Source organism: Mercenaria mercenaria, chromosome 13 (assembly GCF_021730395.1).
Source record: "Mercenaria mercenaria strain notata chromosome 13, MADL_Memer_1, whole genome shotgun sequence".
Lineage (NCBI taxonomy): Eukaryota > Metazoa > Mollusca > Bivalvia > Venerida > Veneridae > Mercenaria > Mercenaria mercenaria.
In genome coordinates, this window is record NC_069373.1 from 26,866,086 (window position 1) to 26,890,552 (window position 24,467).

The window sequence follows — 24,467 nt, forward strand, 5'->3', positions numbered from 1 at the left end:
TGCCCTGTCCGTCCGTCCGTACGTACGTCACACTTCATTTCCGAGCAATAACTGGAGAACCATTTGACCTAGAACCTTCAAACTTCATAGGGTTGTAGGGCTGCTGGAGTAGACGACCCTTTTTGTTTTTGGGGTCACTCCATCAAAGGTCAAGGTCACAGGGGCCTGAACATTGAAAACCATTTCCGATCAATAACTAGAGAACCACTTGACCCAGAATGTTGAAACTTCATAGGATGATTGATCATGAAGAGTAGATGACCCCTATTGATTTTGGGGATACTCCGGCAAAGGTCAAGGTCACAGGGGCCTGAACATTGAAAACCATTTCTGATCAATAACTAGAGAACCACTTGACCCAGAATGTTGAAACTTCATAGGATGATTGGTCATGAAGAGTAGATGACCCCTATTGATTTTGGGGTCACTCTATCAAAGGTCAAGGTCACAGGGGCCTGAACATTGAAAACCATTTCCAATCAATAACTAGAGAACCACTTGACCCAGAATGTTGAAACTTCATAGGATGATTGGTCATGAAGAGTAGATGACCCCTATTGATTTTGGGGTCACTCCATCAAAGGTCAAGGTCACAGGAGCCTGAACATTGAAAACCATTTCCAATCAATAACTAGAGAACCACCTGACCCAGAATGTTGAAACTTGATAGGATGATTGGTCATAAAGAGTAGATGACCCTTATTGATTATGGGATCACTCCGTCAAAGGTCAAGGTCACAGGGGGCTGAACATTGAAAACCATTTCTGATCAATAACTAGAGAACCACTTGACCCAGAATGTTGAAATTTCATAGAATGATTGTACATGCAAAGTAGATGACCCCTATTGTTTTTGGGGTCACTCCATTAAAGGTCAAGGTCACAGGGGCCTGAACATTGAAAACTATTTCCGGTCAGTAACTTGAGAACCACTTGACCCAGAATGTTGAAACTTCATAGGATGATTGGTCATAAAGAGTAGATAACCCCTAACGATTTTGGGGTCACTCTGAGAAAGGTCACGGTCTCAGGGGCCTGAACATTGAAAACCATTTCCGGTCAGTAACTTGAGAACCACTTGACCCAGAATGATGAAACTTGGTAGGATGATTGGTCATGCAGAGTAGATGAACCCTAACGATTTTAGGGTCACTCTGTTAAAGGTCAAGGCCACAGGGTCCTGAACATTGATAACCAGTTCCGATCAATAACTTGAGAACCACTTGACCCAGAATGTTGAAACTTCATAGGATGATTGAACATGCAGAGTAGACGATCCCTATTGATTTTGGGGTCAGTCTATTAAAGGTCAAGGTCACAGTGGCCTGTTCATGTAAAATCATTTTTAGCTCACCTGAGCAATGCTCAGGTGAGTTTTTCTGATCGCTCAATGTCCGGCGTCCTTCGTCCGTCGTCTGTCGTCCGTCGTCTGTCAACATTTAGCTTGTGTATGCGATAGAGGCTGTATTTTTCAATTAATCTTCATGAATATTGGTCAGAATGATAACCTTGATGAAATCTAGGCCGAGTTCGAAAATGGGTCATCTGGGGTCAAAAACTAGGTCACTAGGTCAAATCAAAGAAAAACCTTGTGTATGCGATAGAGGCTGTATTTTTCATTTAATCTTCATGAATATTGGTCAGAATGATAACCTTGATGAAATCTAAGCTGAGTTCGAAAATGGGTCATCTCGGGTCAAAAACTAGGTCACTAGGTCAAATCAAAGAAAAACCTTGTGTATGCGATAGAGGTGGTATTTTTCAATTAATCTTCATGAATATTGGTCAGAATGATAACCTTGATGAAATCTAGGCCGAGTTCGAAATGGGTCATCTCGGGTCAAAAACTAGGTCACTAGGTCAAATCAAAGAAAAACCTTGTGTATGCGATAGAGGCTGTATTTTTCAATTTTTCTTCATGAATATTAGTCAGAATGATAACCTTGATGAAATCTAGGCCGAGTTCGAAAATGGGTCATCTTGGATCAAAAACTAGGTCACTAGGTCAAATCAAAGAAAAACCTTGTGTATGCGATAGAGGCTGTATTTTTCAATTGATCTTCATGAATTTTGGTCAGAATGATTGCCTTGATGAAATCTAGGCCGAGTTCGAAAATGGGTCATCTCGGGTCAAAAACTAGGTCACTAGGTCAAATCAAAGAAAAACCTTGTGTATGCGATAGAGGTGGTATTTTTCAATTGATCTTCATGAATTTTGGTCAGAATGATTATTTTGATGAAATCTAGGCCGAGTTCGAAAATGGGTCATCTGGGTTCAAAAACTAGGTCACTAGGTCATATCACGTAAAAACCTTGTGTATGCGATAGAGGCTGTATTTTTCAATTGATCTTCATGAATTTTGGTCAGAATGATTGCCTTGATGAAATTAACCCCAAGTTCGAAAATGGGTCATCTGGGGTCAAAAACTAGGTCACTAGGTCAAATCAAAGAAAAACCTTGTGTATGCAATAGAGGCTGTATTTTTCAACTGATCTTCATGAAATTTAGCCAGAATGATTACCTTGATAAAATCTAGGCTGATTTCGAAAATGGGTCATCTGGGATCAAAAACTAGGTCACTAGGTCAAATCGAAGAAAAACATTGTGTATGCAATAGAGGATGTATTTTTCAATTGATCTTCATGAAATTTGGTCAGAGTGATTGCCTTGATGAAAACTAGGTCGGTTTTGAATATGGGTTATCTGAGGTCAAAAACTAGGTCACTAGGTCAAATTAAAAAAAAATCTTGTGTATGCGATAGAGACTGTTTTTTTCAGTTGATATTTATGAAATTTGGTCAGGTTGATTGCCTAAATGAAATCTAGGTCAAATTTGAATATGGGTCATCTGAGGTCAAAAACTAGGTCACTTGGTCAAATCAAAGAAAAAACTTCTGTATGTGATAGAGGCTGTATTTTTCAGTTGATCTTCATGAATTTTGGTCAGAATGATTGCCTTGATAAAATCTAGGTCGAGTTTGAACATGGGTCATCTAGGGTCAAAAACTAGGTCATATATAAGAAAATGCTTGTTTTATCGCAAGAGACCAATTTTTTGGTCCAATCTTAATGAAAATTGGTCAGAATATTTGTTTCCATGAAATCACTAGGTCAAACATGTTTTACACTGTTATGGAGTGTTTCTTAGGTGAGCGACCTAGGGCCATCTTGGCCCTCTTGTTTGGAAATAACTTGAGAACCACTTGACCTACAATGTTGAAACTTAATAGGATGATTGGGCATGCAGAGTAGATGACCCCTATTTATTTTGAGGTCACTTGATCAAAGGTCAAGGTCACAGGAGCCTGAACAGTGACTTGAGAACCACTAGGCCACGAGTGTTGAAATTTAGCGGGATGACTGGACATGCCAAGTAGATGATCCCTATTGTAGCCAACCATCAGTGTCTCTTTGACTTTCGCTCCTGACCCCTATTGACTTCTTGCCTATAGGACTTTGCATTGGGGGAGACATGCGCTTTTTTACAAAAGCATTTTCTAGTTAAACATTTGTTTTCTGTTAAATTGATTTTGACTAATGAAATTATTTGCTTCTTATTAACATCCTTAACTTTTTGCCGGATATATTTTTTTTGCCATTCCTCACCACAAACCCTTTTGGCGGGGGATACCAATTCATCGAATTTGCTTGTTCTGTTGACCTTTAGCCCACTGGCAGCAAGTGATTCTGTTTTTGTGACCAGTGCAGACCAAGATCATGGTCTGCACTGTTCGCTATTCTGTCAGTAAAGTTTCAGTGAACATCCCTTTGAATAATAAATGGTACTGCCCAAATTGAATGATGGACCAGTCCATTTTAGAAATTTAGCAGGGTAAAGGTTAATAAAGAATTTGTATTATTATGTTTTTGTTGTAAACTTAATGGTACTTTTCAGTCTGTTGAGTGTGGTAGTCTCTTGGTACAGACATACTTAAACATCCATTAGCTTCATAAAAAAGAAGACCAGCATCTTTTTAGCTCACCTGAGCCAAAGGCTCATGGTGGGCTTTGGTGACTGCTCAATGTCCGTCGTCTGTTGTGTGTTGTGCATTCGTCAACATTTTATAAGAAATCTTGAAAACCACTGGGCAGAATTACACTAAACTTCACAGGAATGATCCTTGGGTGGTCCCCTTTCAAAATTATTCAAAAAATTTAATTCCATGCAGAACTCTGGTTGCCATGGCAACCGAAAGGAAAAACTTTAAAAATCTTCTTGTCCAAAACCGCAAGGCATAGAGCCTTGATATTTGGCATGTGACATCATCTTATAGTCCTCTAACAAGATTGTCCAAATTGTGCCCCTGGGGTGAAAAGAGGCCCCGCCCCGGGGGTCACACTTGTTTTACATAGACTTGTATAGGAAAAACCTTTAAAAATCTTCTTGTCTAAAACCACATGACCTAGGCCTTTGATATTTTGTATGTATCATTGCCTTGTGGTCCTCTACCAAAATAGTTCAAATTATGCCTCTGGGTGAAAAGAGGCCCTGCCCCAGGGGGTCTCAAGTTTTACATAGACTTATATAGGAAAAAAAACTTTAAAAATCTTCTTGCCTGGAACTGCAAGGCCTAGGCTTTTTATGTTGCCTTTCCTAGTGTTTCTCTACCAAAACTGTTCAAATTATGTCCCTAGGGTGAAAAGAGGCCCTGCCCTAGGGGTATCAAGTTTAACATAGACTTATATAGGAAAAAAAAAATAAAGATCTTCTTGTCTGAAAGTTCAAGGCCCAGGCATTTGATATTTGGTATGTAACATTGCCTGGTGGATCTCTAACAAGTTTGTTCAAATGATGCCCCTGGGGTGAAAAGAGGCCCCGCCCTGGGGGTACCAAGTTTAACATAGATTTATATAGGAAAAAAAATTAAAGATCTTCTTGTCTGAAAGTTCAAGGCCTAGGCATTTGATATTTGGTGTGTAACATTGCCTGGTGGATCTCTGACAAGTTTGTTGAAATGATGCCCCTGGGGTGAAAAGAGGCCCCGCCCTGGGGGTCACTTGTTATAATTATGAGTTATATAGGAAAAAATACTCCAAAAATTATCAGGTCATATTTCCTAGACTGTTTAATTATAATTGCCTGATGATCCAAGCAATTAGGGATCACTTGACTGTGACCTTGACATACTGACCTACTTTTTTTTTCTTTTTTTTTTTTTAAGACACAGCCTTGAAATTTGGATGACATGTACAGTTTCACACACCGATCTTAAAACTGTCTTTTAGTGACCATGAATGTGACCTACTGACCTACTTTCTAATATTTTAGTGTCAGTTTGCCATTTGAAACATGTTGCTCATATTTAACTCAGGTGAGCAATTCAGGGTCATCATGACCCTCTTGTTGTACAAAGGTTTTATCTCAGTGGTTAAATATTATATATTTTGCTTGTAAAACGAGCAAAAAACTAATGCAGTAATACAAACTACAACACAGTGTTACTTCCCCTTATTGGTACAGTATATACATAAATTATTTTGTGAAGCAAGTTCTAAAACTTATATTAATCACTCTCGACACCACATTCCTGATGGAATCCATCGCCACAAGGGTATGAGAGAAGAGGCCAGTTTCCCTTTTAATGCTGAGCGCCAAGCAAGGGAGCTACTGGTACCATTTTTCACGTCTTTGGTATGACGCGGTCGGGGATCGAACCCATGAATTCCCGCTATCGAAGCGGATGCTCTACCACTAGGCTATCGAGGCGGTTAACCATTAGGCTATCGGTACAGTAGAACGATTGTTTGACAATATTCCTGCACAGGCTAAATGTTTTTAAACATCTTGTCTACGAATAGTTTTAACTTCCATGTAGTGTGTTCAGATACATGCCTGCCTTCCATGTAAAGGTCAAAGTAATAAGTGAGTGTGATCTTACGTCACATACTACTGTTCATGAATGTTACAAACATGTGTAGTGGGTGACAAAATAAAAGAATTATTGCAGGTAAGGAAAATATTGAAGGGCAAGACATAATAACCGAGCACAATTACTAAATACCTGAAATTTTGCGTATGTATAACTTTGAGACATATTTGAATAGTAAGTATATCGGGTAAAATGGAAATTTATTTGTCTCAGTGTAAGAAGGTAGTAATTGGCCGGATATGCCTCCGTGGTCCACTCGAACTTGGTCAATATCAGTATAGTGCCATTTTCTCACCTATAGTAAATGCCCTTTTCATACCAAATATAAGCTTTATATGCCTCAAAGTTGTGTTGCTGGATAAAATGAAAGTGAAAGTAGGTATTTCCTGATGTCTACCTAGCGTTTTTATCACGTGTCCGAGTCAAGTGACTAAGGCCATACTTTTGGGTATATTTAAATTGCATATAGACAGACCTTCAAGACAAGTAGTCTCGCAAGAAGTGAAAGGCTGGAAATGCTGATGATAATTGTTATCTTAACATAGAAAGCAGTAGCAGACTTCAATACTTTCTAACCTTTAGCCCTTGTGCCTCTATGTGCAAGGGAGCAATCTGTTAGTGGAACAGTCCTGCCAAGTTGGAGGATGCAGAAATATAAGGAAATATGAAGGAACAGACTGATGGTGAGAGGCCACATTAGTTCACCAGGAGTACTATGAAAGATTATCCGCATGCATATTTAATAGAGAGTCAATGCCATTTAATTTTAAACTAAATGCTGAATAGCCATGTTGATAGATTGCTTCATGAAATAGAAGATCTAGCTATTATATCTATGCGGCGCCTCAAATATTTAGAAATGATCAATAATCTCCGTTGGAAGTGACAGAAATATCTGAAAAACAAAGATATGTTTACAGTCAGACTAAATATGCTTAATTTGTTTTCACTCTACCAAAACAGGGCTTACAGTAAAAGAAAATGGCCAGAAAATGTGGGTAGTTGAATAGAACCATCAATTTTGGCAAATAGGCACAACTACATGAATGGACACGTATAATATGTAGAAAAGTGTCATATATACAGGGTAAAAGGGCAAAATTATGTCAAAAATCAAGACATTTATTTGTAAACATTGCACCCAAGCACAGAACCTTGCATAAAACTTTTTTGTTTTTATACTTATCCGTCTGTAAAGACAATATAGCTAAAGAATAGGCTTTGCGCCACAGCACTGGCATATTCATTTCGTGAAATGTTAAGCAAAACCCCACTTACCTGTCAAAAACATGTCTGCAAAGTGTATTTCCTGCTTAAATTTCCGCTATTTTTGTTACAGCGATACATTTCGCTCACTTAATCCTTACAGCATACCACCATACGGCCTCCGCCCCTGTGAGGTCCAAAAAAATTTTTTTTCATTTTTTTTCTTTGTTAGCTCACCTGAGCAATGCTCATGGTAAGCTATTGTGATCACGCTTGTGTCCGTCTCCATCGTGCATGCTTCAAGTCGTCCGTCCGTCGTCAACACTTTTGTTTAAACGACATCTCCTCCAAAACCAATGAATGGATTTTGATGAAACTTGGCCATGATGTTCCTTGGGTGGTCCTCTACCAAAATTATTCAAATGGTTCCGCTTGGTTGCACATAGGGGCTGCCAGAGCTAAAAATAGAAAAAAGTTCAAAAGATATCTCCTCCTAAACCGATGGTCCGATTTTGAAATAATTTCACACAAATGGTCCTTATGTCACCCTCTACCAAGATTGTTCAGATTATACCGATTTGTCAAAAAATATGGCTGCCAGAGGGCGTGGTCATTTTTCCCTATATGCATATAGTGGAAACTTTAAAAATCTTCTTGTGTGAAACTGCTTGCCCGATTTTAGAATAATTGTACACAAATGGTCCTTGTATGACCCTCTACCAAGATTGTTCAAATTATTTTGATTCATCAAAAAACATGGCCGCCAAAGGGCGTGGTCACTTTTCGCTATATGTATATAGTGGAAACTTTAAAAATCTTCTTGTGTGAAACTGCTGGCCCGATTTTAGAATAATTTTACACAAATGGTCCTTGTGTGACCCTCTACCAAGATTGTTCAAATTATTTTGATTCATCAAAAAACATGGCCGCTAGAGGGCGTGGTGACTTTTCCCTATATGTATAGAGTGGAAACTTTAAAAATTTTCTTGTGTGAAACTGCTAGCCTGATTTTAGAATAATTTTACACAAATGGTCCTTGTGTGACCCTCTACCAAGATTGTTCAAATTATTTTGATTTGTCAAAAAAACATGGCCGCCAGAGTGGTCACTTTTGTGGAAACTTTAAAAATCTTCTTGTTTGAAACTGCAAGCCCAATTTTAAAATAATTCTACGCAAATGGTTCTTGTGTGACCCTCTACCAAGATTGTTTGAATTATTCCAGTTCGTCAAATAACATGGCTGCCAAGGGGCGTGGTCACTTTTCTTCTCTGAATCAATAATAGCCAGAGCCTTGATATTTGGCGTGTGATATCAGATTTGTAATGTCTACCATAATTGTTCAAATTATTGCCCTAGGTTCAAAAGTGTGTGTGACATGTATATAATATAGGCTAACATAGAAGAAACCTAACTCTGTACTTTATACAAACACACTTGCAGCCTTGTACACAGATGAGCGCTTAAGGTTTCGATGGAGGCCTTGAGAAACAAAAATCAAACAACACCAAATCATAGAAAGAAAGAGTTGTTTGACATGAAAATTGAACAGCATGTAAAACATGTATATTACTTTACGAAACAAGTGTCAGTATACTGATATAAACATTGAATTCCGGAAAAGGGCTGCCTAAAGGGGCTCCACTTCCGGACAGTTAAACGCCTTTAAAAACTCACCATTTTCAAAGAACTGTTACACATGTTTGTTTTGATGCATTTGCAATAGCGTGCGAGTGGTGAAATTTCACGTAACAAGGTGGAACATAGTTTTCAGCAATTGTTTATCTTTTTTTCTTTACAAATGGCATTCATTTTCAAAGGGAGACAACTTTTTCTCAAAGATTACTTAAAATAATCGGAAAAAGTTGTTTCCCTTTGAAAATGAATGCCATTTGTACTTAAAATAATCGGGAACAGTTGTCTCCCTTTGAAAATGAATGCCATTTGTAAAGAAATAAAGATAAACAATTGCTGAAAACTGTGTTCTACCTTGTTATGCGAAATTTCACCACTCGCACGCTATTGCAAATGCATCAAAACGAACATGTGTAACTGTTCTTTGAAAATGGTGAGTTTTTAAAGGCGTTTAACTGTCCGGAAGTGGAGCCCCTTTAGGCAGCCCTTTTCCGGAATTCAATGTTTATATCAGTATACTGACACTTGTTTCGTAAAGTAATATACATATTTTACATGCTGTTCAATTTTCATGTCAAACATTTCTTTCTTTCTATGATTTGGTGTTGTTTAATTTTTGTTTCTGAAGGCCTCCATCGAAACCTTAAGGGTCAATGACCCTCTTGTTTTTTTTTTTTTGGTGACAAAAAGGTCATTTTCATGCCATTTGGTAACTAAAAATAGAAAAATATGGTCATAGTTATTATAAAAAATATGTATAATAGAATATGACCGTTTCTTTTAAAAAACCTGTTGGCGTGATGCAATTGAAAACCTGGTTTTCGTGGAATTTCCATGTTTCTTGTTGTTTTTTTAATATTCTATAATACATACAGTCTGCATGTGCAAGCTTGTGCTTGCCTAATCTCCCAAACCCTTGCACACAATTTAATGAAACTACACACAAGTGATCAGTACCAACCCTTGTTGTGTATGGTGCATGTTAGTATGGTTCTTTTAGATAAATATTCTGCAGAGTTATGGGACTATGTTTTTGTCGAGCCCGCTTGCAGTGAGCTCGACTTAGTTGCCACTTTTGGTGGTTTGGTGTTTGTGCCTGCGTCCATCCCTGGGTGCGTGCATCTGTCCATGCATCCATCCTTTTTTATCCGGACCATAACTTTGACATGCATGGGCCAATCTTGTTTATATTTGGCATGAATGTTAACCTCAATGAGAAGGAGTGTTGTGCGCAAACCCCTTGTTTCTATCTCAAAGGTCAAGGTCACAGTTGGAGGTCAAAATCAAATTGAAGAATGAATTTGTCCGGAGCATTCATGGTGGGATTTTGATGTAACTTGGCATGAATGTTAACCATTATGAGACGGAGTGTCTTGTGCAAGAACCAGGTCCTTGGGTCTAAGGTCAATGTCACACTTCGAGGTCAAAGGTCAGATACAAGAATGACTTTGTCCGGAGCATTTCTTTTTCATGCATAAAGGGATTTTAATATAACTTGGCCTGTTGTTCACCATCTTGAGACGGAGTGTCATGTGCAAGAACCTAGAATTACTTCCCTTTGTTGTTACTATAAATATAGTAACTTTTTTATTACTGGTTGTAGGGAAAATTCAAGACCACTTTTCTGTAGTACAACATGCATGTTACTTCCAATTTTGAGGTGTGTTATGACCTACTTGTACTGTTAAGGATTTTTGTGTGGAATGTTTGCCTCAGTGAGACAGAGTGTCGTGTGCTTTTGTCCTTTTGACAGCTGGTGGGCTCGATATGTTGCCTGCAGGCATCTAGTTTGTTAGTGTTATATACGTAGTAGTCTGCATATGCAATCTTGTGCGTGCCTAATCTCCCAAACCATTCCACACAATTTAATGAAACTTCACACAAGTGACCAGTACCAATCTTACTTGTGCATGGTGCGTATGAGGTTCTTTAAGAAAAATATTCTGCAGAGGTAGGGGACTTTTTTTGTTTGTTACTATACTATATACATAGAGTCTATGTATATACAGTCCACATAATTACGCAATCTTATGTGCGTCAAATTGCAATGTACTGTGTCAGTGCGTTGGGGGGAGTGGGGGGGGGGGTAAATTCATTACCTTCAGTGCTAGCTCTAGTTGAATTACATGTATTTGATTCTTCGTGTGACCTTCTACCATTTTTATGATGATTTGTAAGTAAATCAATACCACCACATCCAGCCATGCTGGCATCTGTTCTACACTGAATATCAACAGCCTTATGCACTTAATATTTTCAATCCACCAGGATAGTCATAGTTCAAACAAGCTTGCCTAGGTCAAAGTAACTGGTAAATCAAAATTCATGGAGCCACCTAAAGCAAATATTTTATTTCTCTCTAAGTTACCATAGTGAAGTTTTGCTTCAAGAACTGCAAACTGCGTTAATTACAAGGCCAGTAAACGATGCTAATTCACAAATTGTAATGATTTTCTTTTCTATTAGCTGTTCTGCTTTGTGAAAAATTTTCTGCACCTTTTCATCAGGTAGATATAGTATTACCTTAAATTCAGCTGAATAAATAAAAAAAAAAAAATTATCCTCTGGCAGGGTACCAGTATACTCTTACTTTCATTAATTACTAAACCTAATGATTATAAAGTTTAAATCTATGTCATTGAGTTTTTAGCTCACCAGAGCACAAAGTGCGCAAGGTGAGCTAATGTGACCTGTCATTGTCCGGCGGCTTCCGGCGTCTGTCAACATTTGCCTTGTTAACACTCTAGAGGCAACATTCGTGACCCAATCTTTATGAAACTTAGAATGTTTGCCTTGATGATCATTAGATCAAGTTCGAAACTGGGTCATGTGGGGTCAAAAACTAGGTCAGTAGACCAGATTAATGGAAAATCTTGTTAACACTCTAGAGTCCACAGATTAAGTTTGAAACTCCTGAGAATTGGTCAGAATGTTTGTGTTGATGACTTCTATGTCAAGTTTGAATCAGGGTCATGTGGGGTCAAAAACTAGGTCACCCAGTCAAATCAAAGGAAAAACTTGATAACACTAGAGGCCACAGTTATAAACCAATCTTAATGAAACTTAGTCAGAATGTTTGTATAGAGTCTACAGATTCAGTTTGAAACTCATGAGAATTGGTCAGAATCTTTGTCTTGATGACTTCTAGGTCAAGTTCGAATCTAAGTCATGTGGGGTCAAAAAGTAGGTCACCCAGTCAAATCAAAGGAAAAGCTTGTTACACTCTAGAGGCCACAGTTGTAACCCAGTCTTTATGAAACTTAGTCAGAATGTTTGTATAGATGATCTCTAGGTCCAGTTTGAAACTGGGTCTTGTGGGGTCAAAAACTAGGTCAGTAGGCCAAATCAATGGAAATCCTGTTAACACTCTAGAGTCCACAATTTCAGTTTGAAACTCATGAAAATTGGTCAGAATGTTTGTCATGATGACCTCTAGGTCAAGTTCGAATCTGGGTCATGTTGGATTAAAAACTAGGTCACCCGGTCAAATCAAAGGAAAAGCTTGTTAACACTCTAGAGGCAACAGTTGTGACTAGTGTTGTATCTAGACTTGAAAAAGGGCTGGGCACTAAAGAATGAGGGCCTGGGCTAGGGGGGCATGCTCCCCGGAAAATTTTGAAATTGAGTGCACGATTTCCTGCATTTTGGGCCATTTTCACACCATCTGACACCATCTTTCAATAGCAATTTTATCAGTTATATACCCATAGTATTGGAGAAAATACCTTATTTTGCTTTGAAATCAATCTCACAATGGCAGAAGTTGATCTTTGACAACAAGTTTCATCTCAAGTCATGACATTAGTTCCAGTGGTAGTCTACACAATTCACTACCATCTTCATGATTAATCATACTAAACAACTACCATAGTTTCCTGGAAATTACTCGACTTTTCTAGTTACTCTAGATTATTGTAATGACCATTAAAAACAAATCAACAGTTTAGAACACTTTTATTATGTACAATCTTATACATAATTGGCTTTTCTCTAATTTCTTGATATTAATGATATAAATAGATATGATATATGATATCTAATGATATAAATAGATATGATTTAGTGTATAGTGTTAAACAAAAGAATGTGAAAAACAGTGTACATGCATCTCATTTCAAATATTTTAAATGTGTTGACCACAGGACAAGCGTCGCAAGGACTTAGAGTCCCTACTTTGTGTTTGGCTTTATAACTACCAGTCTTGTGGGGTTTCAGGATTTTCCTGTTCTGATGTACTGTTGTTTCCGTAAGAGCAGTTTCTGCTGCCACATTGGTGCGAGTTGTATTAGTTTACGTTTTTTAGACAGCATCTTGCCTTAATTTATGATGCGTTTTCGTCAAAATTTTGGAAACGAATAACCAATTTCTGTGCTGATAGTTATGCCACCAGTGCTTGAAATATTACTTATAATTACCTGTAAATTGATACCAATTACGTTTTATTTCCACGCCGCATTAATTACGTCGTCAGTTATTATTCTTGCTTAAGAAAAACGCGTGAAAAACAAGAAGTTTTCTAACACAATAATTAGCATTGCAAACGTCTTTATCCTTTATCATTCACATTAATTAATCCATTTCATAATGTAATTGATTCCCTCGTCAAAACAAAATGTTTATAACAAGTATTCAACTCACCGCTATTGCCCTCGACTTAAAACATGTGTAATACAGTGTGTGCTGTGAGCAATACACGCCACACTAGTCAGCTGATATTTACTACCGTATTGACCGACTTCCGATACATGCTTTGGAGCATACTACAGTATACAGTCGACATTGTATTAAGAGACCACCCAAAGGACTGCTAAGAAGTGGTCTGTTAATGGAATGGTCTCTTAATAAATTTCAGTCAGATGAAAAGAAAAGTTATTTTAACTCTTAATGTAATTGTATTTATTATGAACATACATGTAATAACTATGGTTTAAAAATTTGTTTTAACATCGTGAACACTTTTCCAAGTCCACAAGTCGTGAAAATTATGGCTAGATTGTTTGTCAGTTCGACTGATACAAAGGTTAATTGCATTCAGTCACGTGCAAAATGTACTCGCTAATTACACAGATGAAGAAATGCCCGGTAGAATTTTGCTACCTGGTCACTTAATAGATACTTTTGTCAAATATTTTACCTGTCGGGACTACATTAATGTGGTCGCTAGTCGTTTAATAAAAAAGTTGTTTAATGGAATGAATTCATGTACTGAAAACGTTCGGGAGGGATTCTGACCAGTCGTTTAATATAAAAATCGCTTAATACAGGTGGTCGCAAGTACGATGTCGAATGTACATGATCTGTGTGACTGGTCAATAACAGGGATGCTGGTGGGCGGAGTTAGTCAATTAAAGCTGCTAATGTCGGCAAATAACAGGTGGGCGGAGTGAAAAAAGGGCATTTATAGAGTTTCGGGTGGGGCTTAAATTAAAAGGGCTAAATAGTGCTAGATGAAACACTAGTGACCCAATCTTTATGAAACTTGGTCAGAATGTTTGTCTTGATTAGTGATGTTCCGATTGTCGCCGATGTTCGATTAATCATCGCCAAAGTTTCAAAGTCGGGGACATCGATTCTGACCAAAAAGAATCGATTCTAGTTGCTGATTTTGTTAAAAAATTAAAATCCCACTTTCAGGACTTTTTCAGGTACTTCTCGCTGTTTAGCTTACCGTATTTACCCTAAGTCTTGGGACACCCTAAATCTTGGGACACCCTTAAAATCTGGAAAAATAATTATTTTTCTTGTCCCTAATTTTTCGGACATGTATTTTCTCAGCATATTTTTCGTCCCTAAGTGTTGGGACTATGGTTGTTACTGATTCAAGATGTAAGTCAAATACCGTTATTATACATTGTATGGTTTTGTATCGATCAAAATGTCAAATAATTATAAGAACCAAAGATTATTTTTTTTAACATTTTCGTGTCGTGTTTTTACTTGATATTCTTTTGACAGTAAAGTGTTTTTTTACCATACCAGTTAAGTGTTGTATATTTTTTTTTACTGCAGCCAGAAAGTCCTTTTTCCGTTAGTTAGTTATTTTTATTTACCACTGACTGGAATTTACCCGCGAATCGTACAGCTATCAAAACGCCATGCCGGTAATTTTCCATTCCACGAGCACGTGCGACCTATCGTAATGTCTAACTTACAACGCCGTTACTTTTGTTTATTGACACGTATACAAAAAATGCGCGTCACACATTCATTTTTTGATTTTATCGCTTCAGATTTTCAACGTAGATTGAGAAGTAATATAATTTGAATTCTATAATGACTTTAAAAAGGTATCGACAGAAATGTAGGCCAAATTCTATAAAAACGGTCGAATTTTCATAAAATTATTTGCAAAATTGCAAACAGCGCGATCCTAAATACTTATTTCTTTCTAAAAGTAAATAAATGATGCAAACTATAGGCATAAAATTCAGACTTCTGACCAGAAAGTGCAAAAAAACAGAATAGAAAAATCTTAAATAATGAAAAAGCGGCAGCAATTTAAAAATATGAAGTAAAACGATTTTTTGGCAAACAGATTTCTGTTACGTGACCTCGTGAAGGTAAATAGAAAATCGGGACGCGGTTTAAAAAACAAAAACAATGATGTTGTTGCGTTTTTTTAATAAGTTTTGAATGAATCTTTGTGCATGTACATGTATTTTTTGATACGACATTTTATAATAAGATATTCTTCTCAAACCGTTTTGAAATTTCCTTGAGGGCAAATAGGTCACAGAGGTAAGATATCCGCTATTATAGTTTGACACGTTTACCTGTCAGTTTATACGGGATATTGCACATTCACTTTAACAAATTAAGAAGAAGTTTTTTCATTGATTTTCACAACACTTGATATACTTCTCAGCTCTTTAAAGAACCGAGGCGGTACGATCAAACAGTGATGTACAACTTGGCGCGAAAACATGACGTAATGCCATGAAAATCTCGGGGAAACTATACCGCTTTGATCTCCACTTCTAATGTCATGATACCAACACACTTTTAGCTCTTTGAGGGGGTGTTAATTGATGATGAAAACAAGGCCAATTACTTTGTTTATCAACAGAATAATTACCGATAATCGTTAAACGTTTAATTTTTCGCTTTCAACACGGGTGGGTGGGGGATGTTACCCGATGACCGAGAATTGTGTCCATATTTTTGGGACACTTTTCAAAATAATTATTTTTCGGGAAATAAGTCTTGGGACAGTGAAAAAAATAATTATTTTATCCTGTCCCAAGACTTAGGGTAAATACGGTAAATACTTTTGCTCTTTTATAATCTTTGGGTTAGTATTTCAAAATATCTGCTCTTTAAAATGGAGAACACTGTCAGGCCAGCTGTCATGATCGTAAAAATAATAAAAAGTTTGTTGCCCTGGCAGTAAAAAGTCAGACACCTTGAAATATTTTGGGTTCTGCATGAAGCCTGAATGCCGGGTGTTGGCTCCTTTTAAGGAAAACCTTGATATTACTAGAGCTGTTTGCAAAATATGCTTTAACGCGTACATTAACGAAGGTACCCCACCCACTTTTTTTCTAATTGGAAATAGTTTTCAGATTTTATTTGACAAGCTTTTATTATTCCTTCAATACAACATTGGGATTTACTTAAAAAAGATGATAGACTAATTCCAGACCTGCCAGCAATGTCCCCCGCATATATTCCATGTCAAATTTGTCAGTGCATCTAGTATGACTTGAGTCATAGAAAAAGGATGAATTCTAGTTACTTTTGCATTTGGACCAATAGTTTCTCCCAGATCGCAGTTTAGACTTATTTGTTCGAACCTTTGAACAGTTGGTTAAGCTATTGGTTGGTTAACTTTTAAGGCTATATGTCGACATTTTAGAAGAATTTGAAAAACAAATCTTTGAGTTAAGGACTGCCTTTATAGTGAAATAAAAAAATCCCATCAAGACAAATATTTTGAATCAAGATCTAACCAGCAGATAGGTTAACAGCCGGTTAAAGATTCGAACAACTGGGCCATAATTGCCCAACAGTTGCTAAAGGCTGTACAGTACAGCAGCTGTGTCATAGAATTCTTCATAAAAAGTAATAAAAGTAGTCATACAATAATCTGAAAGTCTTGAGAAAGGTTTGCTGTTACTACCACATTGCCACATTACAAAAGTCTGTATTGATCTTTCGTTTCCGATTCTTTCGATTAATCGAATCGGAGAGAGATTAGAATAGGACTGATTAATCGATTTTGCTTCAGCTGTCCGATTCTCATCACTAGTCTTGATGATCTCAAGGTCAAGTTTGAAACTGACCCATGTTGGGTCAAAAAAACTAGGTCAGTAGGCCAGATCAACTCTGGTGAGCGATATAAGGCCATCATGGTCTTTTTGTTTGTACAAACAACCTTATCTTGATTTATATTTAAAGGGAAAGGCAATGTTGTTTTGATGTTTATTTCATTTGCTGGGATTTCTTTTATCATTTAAAGAAGTGAAAGAATTTTCAAAATCGACTTAAAAATGAAAAAGTTAAAGCATTTAAATATTTGATAAAAATGGCAGCCATTTTGTTTCCATGGCAACTAAAAACAAAATGGGGGATTTATTAAATTTCTAGATACATATTTGAATTGTATTTACTTATTTCTGTAAAATAATTTCTCTACTTTTTATGCCCCCGAAGGGAGGCATATAGTTTTTGAACCGTCGGTTTGTCGGTCTGTCAGTCTGTCGGTCTGTCGGCATTTTTCGTGTCCGGTCCATATCTTTGTCATCCATGGATGGATTTTCAAATAACTTGGCATGAATGTGTACCACAGTAAGACGACTTGTCGCGCGCAAGACCCAGGTCCGTAGCTCAAAGATCAAGGTCACACTTAGACATTAAGGGATAGTGCATTGATTGGCGTGTCCGGTCCATATCTTTGTCATCGATGGATGGATTTTCAAATAACTTGGCATGAATGTGTACCACAGTAAGACCACAGTAAGACGACGTGTCGCACGCAAGACCCAGGTCTGTAGCTCAAAGGTCAAGGTCACACTTAGACATTAAGGGATAGTGCATTGATGGGCGTTTCCGGTCCATATCTTTGTCATCGATGGATGGATTTTCAAATAACTTGGCATGAATGTGTACCACATTAAGACGACATGTCGCGCGCAAGACCCAGGTCCGTACCTCAAAGGTCAAGGTCACACTTAGACATTAAGGGATAGTGCATTGATGGGCGTGTCCGGCCCATATCTTTGCCATCGATGGATGGATTTGCAGTGTGTAAATGACGTCATAAACACACAAAATGGCCACCTCCATGATCAGCAATTTTCTTAAATTTCAAACTGCCATATCTTTTTCAATAGTGGTCCGATTTTAAAAAACCTTTCAGCGTTATGAAAGACTTGCAGATGGCTTTCAAGTGAAATTAACTTATTGTCAGGCTTTCCTTGTCCTTTAAGGAATCATCTGTGTAATAGGAACAGCGAATATTCTGTTTCCTAAGCAAAAATTGGTTTTAGAATTTTTGTAAACAAAAATGGTGCTATGGAAAGTCCAATTTATGGCATGCAAGTGAACTCTAGAAGTTTACCGTTCCACATAAATTTCAAATATTTTATATAATCTTGATGACTGTTTTTTTTTTAATGCCCCTGCTACAAGTGGTGGGGGGTTATAGGAATGGTCTCCGTCCATCCTTCCGTCCTTCTGTCCTTCCGTAACATTTTGTGTCTGCTCTGTATCTCCTAAACCCCTTGATCACCTCATCAAGACGATGTGCAGAACCCATGAGTCAGCCATGTCGGTTCAAGGGCAAGGTCACAACTCAAGGTCAAAGGTTTGAGCCTTCCATTTTGTGTCCGCTCCGTATCTCTTAAACCCCTTGAAGGATAATCATGAAACTTGAATCAAATGATCACCTCATCAAGACGATGTGCAGAACCCATGAGTCAGCTCAAGGTCAAGGTCACAACTCAAGGTCAAAGGTTTGAACCTACCATTTCGTGTCTGCTCTGTATTTCTTAAACCTCTTGAAGGATAATTATGAAACTTGGATTAAATGATCACCTCATCTAGACGATGTGCAGAACCCATGAGTCAGCCATATCGGCTTAAGGTCAAGGTCACAGCTCAAGGTCAAAGGTTTGAGCCTTCCATTTTGTGTCCGCTCTATTTCTCCTAAACCCCTTGGAAGGATTTTCATCAAACTTGGGTCAGATGATCACCTCATCAAGATGATGTGCAGAATTGATGAGTCAGCCATGCCGGCTCAAGGTCAAGGTCACAACTTAGAGTCAAAGGTTTGAGCCTTCCATTTTGTGTCCATTCTGTATCTCCTAAACCCCTTGAAGGATTTACTTTAAACTTGGGTCAAATGATCACCTCATCAAGAACTCATGAGTCAGCCATGTCAACTCAAGGTCAAGGTCACAACTCAAGGTCAAAGGTTTGAGCTCTGTATCTCCTAAACCCCTTGAAGGATTTTCATGAAACTTGGTTAAATGATCACCTCATCTAGACGATGTGCAGAATTCATAGGTCAGCCATGTCAGCTGAAGGTCAAAGGTTTACCCTTACACTATCCATACCAGTGGCGGGGGATTATGCTGTCTTTCAGACTGCCTTGTTTTGTATGGGAACTGAAAAGTAAGCTTCAGACAAATCTTCTTTTGTAAAGTAATCATTCCTTTGAATCAAGTCTAAAACTATGCAAAAAGTTTTCTGTTTGAAGTGATTGTAGCTAACAAATTCATTGAGAAATTTCAAATTAATCACTTAGAAACTATGAATAGAGTGGATTATAAACTCATCCTGTTCATGAATAGATTCTGTAACAGCACCTTTTTCCACAATATTCCACTGTTCACTAACCTTAGGTATTTTTACTTGATAAGGTTGTTCTATGAAATCTATCTAATGGAACACCGGTTTTCATACTTACAATGACCTGTATATGCCATTTTTGACATACTCTAGTATATCCCAGTATAAAAACCCCCTAGACATTGCATTTTGCATAAAGAGGGCAATTTTTTTTCTTCTGAAAATAAATAGGCTTATGTATTTTACTGGTTGGGAACCATTTTCCGGACAGGACCAGTTTCCGGACACATGTAATATCCGCTTTATTTCGTTGTTATTCATGTAATTGTTTCATCTAGATCACTTAGATGTTTGTTCTTCATGTCTGCAACAAACCACTATTTTATAAGGCTGTATAATGTTTGGGTTTTGGGTGATAACTCACCTGCGTTTACAAAACAACTTTCTGTCTTAACGGGGCATGAAGATAGCATGGCGCATGCGCAGTAGTTCACACATGCCGAGGTATCAAGTGGGGAAGAAATAATCAGACTACATAATGATTGTCTGCTGATAAGATTTTCTACTTTTAATTTCATGCTAAAAGTTACGTAAGATGCAGGGCTGTCGAATTTTGCACTAATTTTATTCTATATCTATAGGAATTATCAAGAATTCGTATAAGACGAAATTCGAGTTTTTTATAGTCAACCTCGGTTTGCTTTCGTAGCTGTGTTGAACGTTGGGTTATGTTTCATGTGCAATTTTGAAGAGATAAATGATAAAGAAATGTGTAGAAATAGTTTAATTACTTATTTTGATATCAAATTAACAACAAAACACCGTCAAAATATTTGTCCGGATACTGGTTTACCTGACATGAAAAATAACTTATTTTAGTGACCCATTTGAGGCCCCATGAAACCCATATTTTACATCACAACGCGATGCTGATTACAAAATCGGATGTGGAAGGAGCTGAAGTTTGTGCAGTGTGGGCTTCATTTATGTCAAATATTTTTTTAGGGAATAATGGAGCCGAAATATGAAAATGTGTCAGGAAAATGGTCCCAACCAGTATATATAGATGGTAAAAGAAGAACCACAATTTATTCCTTAATGAGCCACAAGTACTAAAGCACTTTTCAGACAGTTTATTCTTACTTTAGATGTAGATCAGGATGTCCAGATTGTAGAAAATAACAATGTAGATACTGATGATGATATGAACAGATATGTTTACTCTGATGATTTTGAGAGTGATGATGAAGAAGATATTGAGGACAGTGATGAACTGGCAGGAGCTTATCCAAGGTATGCTGTAGGGAGTTACTTTAAGCTCACCTGAGTACAAAGTGCTCAAGGTAAGCTATGTGACCGGTCATTGTCCGGCATCATGCGGTGTCTGTTGTCCGTCAACATTTAGGCGACAATTGTGACCCAATCTTTATGAAACTTGGTCGGAATGTTTATTTTGATAATCTCTAGGTCAAGTTCGAAACTGGGTCATGTGGGGTGAAAAACTAGGTCGGTAGGCCACATTTATGACCCTATCTCCAAAGGCTCAGTGAGCTTTTGTGACCACTTGATGTCCGTCATGCGTCGTCTGTCGTGCGTCTGTCAACAATTTCTTGTCTGCATGATAGTGGTTTCATTTATGACTTGATTTTAACCATACTTTCCTACAACTTTTATCACAATAAGATCTTGATTCCTGTCTTGAACCAGCCATATCCCGCCATGGGTTCCATAGTTATGGCCCCTGAAAGGGCAAAAATGGGCTATTTTGGTCTTGTCTGCACGTTAGTGGTTTCATTTGTGATTTGATTTTATCACCCTAAGATCTCAGTTCCTTTCTTGAATCAACCATATTTCATCATGGGTTCCAGAGTTACTGCCCCTGTGCGTCCAAAACTTTGTCTGGAGCATTTTATCTTCATGCACGGATTTTGATGTAACTTGGTACAAAAGTACACCGCCATGAGACATCTTTGTTTTTAGAATTATTATGTCCATCCGTCCGTCTCTCCGTTCGCACTAAGCTTGTCCGGCTTTCACAGGTCAAACTGCTGGCCAGATTTCAACAAAACTTCAGTGATCAGTACCAAGCGTAGTTGTGCATATCGCCGGCACATTCCACTTCAGTGCACAAAATGGTCGCCAGAGCTAAATATAGAGAAATCTTGTCCGGCTTTCACAGGTCAAACTGCTGGCAGGATTTCAACGAAACTTCACAGTAGTTATCAGTACCAACCTTAGTTATGCATATCGCTGGCACATTCCGCTTCACTGCACAAAATGGCCGCCAGAGCTAAAAATAGAAAAATCTTGTCTGGCTTTCACAGGTCAAACTGTTGGCTGGATTTCGACGATACATCGCAGTACCAAGCCTAGTTGTGCATATTACTGGCAAGTTCCGCTTTGCTACAGGCAGACAGTTTACCTTACCATCATTCTTTTGAAAGACCAACACCAGATTCACATCCTGCCTTAAAATCTAGCCAACTTTTCACACTTCTAATTTGTCATAATTTGTGAAACAAGTTCCTAAAGCTTATATTAATCACTCTTGATCACTGCTTCCTGGATATTAAAACCAGTACCAGCCAAATTTATGAAGGAGTGGCTAAAGAATTGAGGTTATTAGCCACTTTTCACAGTTCTAGCCACAGACATGCACTTAAGTAACCTAGTCACACACAAGCTTTGTGAGTGTGTTTTCCTATTACATGTCATGGGGACTTGGAATAAATTTTATCCAAAACTGTACTAGTTTGGAAGTAAATTACAAGAGACACGACAATCAAATAGATTAACTGTTTATTTTTAGCTCGACTTTTCGAAGAAAATGCAGAGCTATTGCACTCGCCCCGGCGTCGGCATCGCCGTCTCTGTTGGTTAAAGTTTTTGATAAAATCAAATATCTCTGTTACTATCAAAGCTATTGACTTGAAACTTAAAATACTTATTTACTATCAAAGTCTACACCAGGAGAAACAATCCCCATAACACTGAATTGAATTTTGACAGAATTATGCCCCTTTTTAACTTAGAAATTTTGTTAAAATTTTTGATAAAGTCAAATATCTCTGTTACTATTAAAGCTTCTGACTTGAAACTCAAAATAGTTACTTGCTATCAAAATCTACACCAGGAGACACAATTCCTATAACTCTCGTTTCGAATTTTGACAGAATTATGCCCCTTTTTATATTAGAATTTTTAGTTAAAGTTTTTGATAAAGTCAAATATCTCTGTTACTATCAAATCTTTCGACTTGAAACTCAGAATACTTATTTACCATCAAAGTCTACACCAGGAGACACAATCCCCATAACTCTGATTTGAATTTTGACAGAATTATGCCCCTTTTTAACTAAGAATTTTTGGTTAAAGTTTTTATAAAGTCAAATATCTCTGTTACTATCAAATCTTTTGACTTGAAACTCAAAATAGTTACTTACCATCAAAGTCTACACCAGGAGAAACAATCCCCATAACTCTGATTTGATTTTGACAGAATTATGCCCCTTTTTAACTTCGAATTTTTGGTTAAAGTTTTTGATAAAGTCAAATATCTCTGTTACTATCAAAGCTATTGACTTGAAACTTAAAATACTTATTTACTATCAAAGTCTACACCGGGAGAAACAATCCCCATAACACTGAATTGAATTTTGACAGAATTATGCCCCTTTTTAACTTAGAAATTTTGTTAAAATTTTTGATAAAGTCAAATATCTCTGTTACTATTAAAGCTTTTGACTTGAAACTCAAAATAGTTACTTACTATCAAAATCTACACCAGGAGACACAATTCCTATAACTCTTGTTTCGAATTTTTACAGAATTATGCCCCTTTTTATCTTAGAATTTTTAGTTAAAAGTTTTTGATAAAGTCAAATATCTCTGTTACTATCAAATCTTTCGACTTGAAACTCAAAATACTTATTTACCATCAAAGTCTACACCAGGAGACACAATCCCCATAACTCTGATTTGAATTTTGACAGAATTATGCCCCTTTTAACTTAGATTTGTTATGCCCCCTCTGTCAGTCTGTTGGTCTGTCCGCAATTTTCGTGTCCGGTCCATATCTTTGTCATCCGTGGAAGGATTTTCAAATAACTTGGCATGAGTGTGTACCACAGTAAGACGACGTGTCGCGCGCAAGACCCAGGTCCGTAGCTCAAAGGTCAAGGTCACACTTAGACGTTAAAGGTCATTTTTCATGATAGTGCATTGATGGGCGTGTCCAGTCCATATCTTTGTCATCCATGGGTGGATTTTCAAGTTACTACGCATAAATGTGTGGCTCAGTAAGACGACGTGTCACGCGCAAGACCCAGGTCTGTAGCTCAAAGGTCAAGGTCACACTTAGACGTTAAAGGTCATATTTCATGATAGTGCATTGATGGGCGTGTCCAGTCCATATCTTTGTCATTCATGCGTGGATTTTAAAATTATTGGGCATGAATGTGTACCACAGTAAGACGACGTGTCGCGCACAAGACCCAGGTCTGTAGCTCAAAAGTCAAGGTCACACTTAGACGTTAAAGGTCATATTTCATGATAGTGCAATGATGGGCGTGTCCGGTCCATATCTTTGTCATTCATGCATGGATTTTAAAATAACTACGCATGAATGTGTGGCACAGTAAGACGACGTGTCATGCGCAAGACCCAGGTCCGTAGGTCAAAGGTCCTAAACTCTAACATCAGCCATAACTATTCATTCAAAGTGCCATCGGGGGCATGTGTCATCCTATGGAGACAGCTCTTGTTTGTTAAAATTTTTGATAAAGTCAAATATCTCTGTTACTATTAAAGCTTTTGACTTGAAACTCAAAATAGTTATTAACTGTCAAAGTCTACACACGGAGACACAATTCTTATAACTATAATTTGAATTTTAACAGAGTGATGCCCCTTTTTAACTTGGATTTTTTTTTTTTACTGGCAAAGCTCTAATTCAGAGTCAAGCGCT

The 24,467-nt window shown here is 37.6% G+C and overlaps 1 protein-coding gene across 8 annotated transcripts in view; it reads left to right on the top strand.

The window, feature by feature from the left end:
* The window catches only part of LOC123529252 (traB domain-containing protein-like), a 210,904-nt gene that overhangs the window by 35,791 nt on the left and 150,646 nt on the right, over positions 1 to 24,467 (top strand). For all 8 annotated transcript variants that reach the window (XR_008366702.1, XR_008366703.1, XM_053521375.1 and 5 more), the window contains exon 3: positions 20,650 to 20,794. Coding sequence is in view for 6 of the 8 variants with exons in the window: in XM_053521375.1 (XP_053377350.1) it covers positions 20,650 to 20,794 (145 nt within the window). In the remaining 2 variants the exon portion in view is untranslated. The remainder of the gene's footprint in view (positions 1 to 20,649; positions 20,795 to 24,467) is intronic.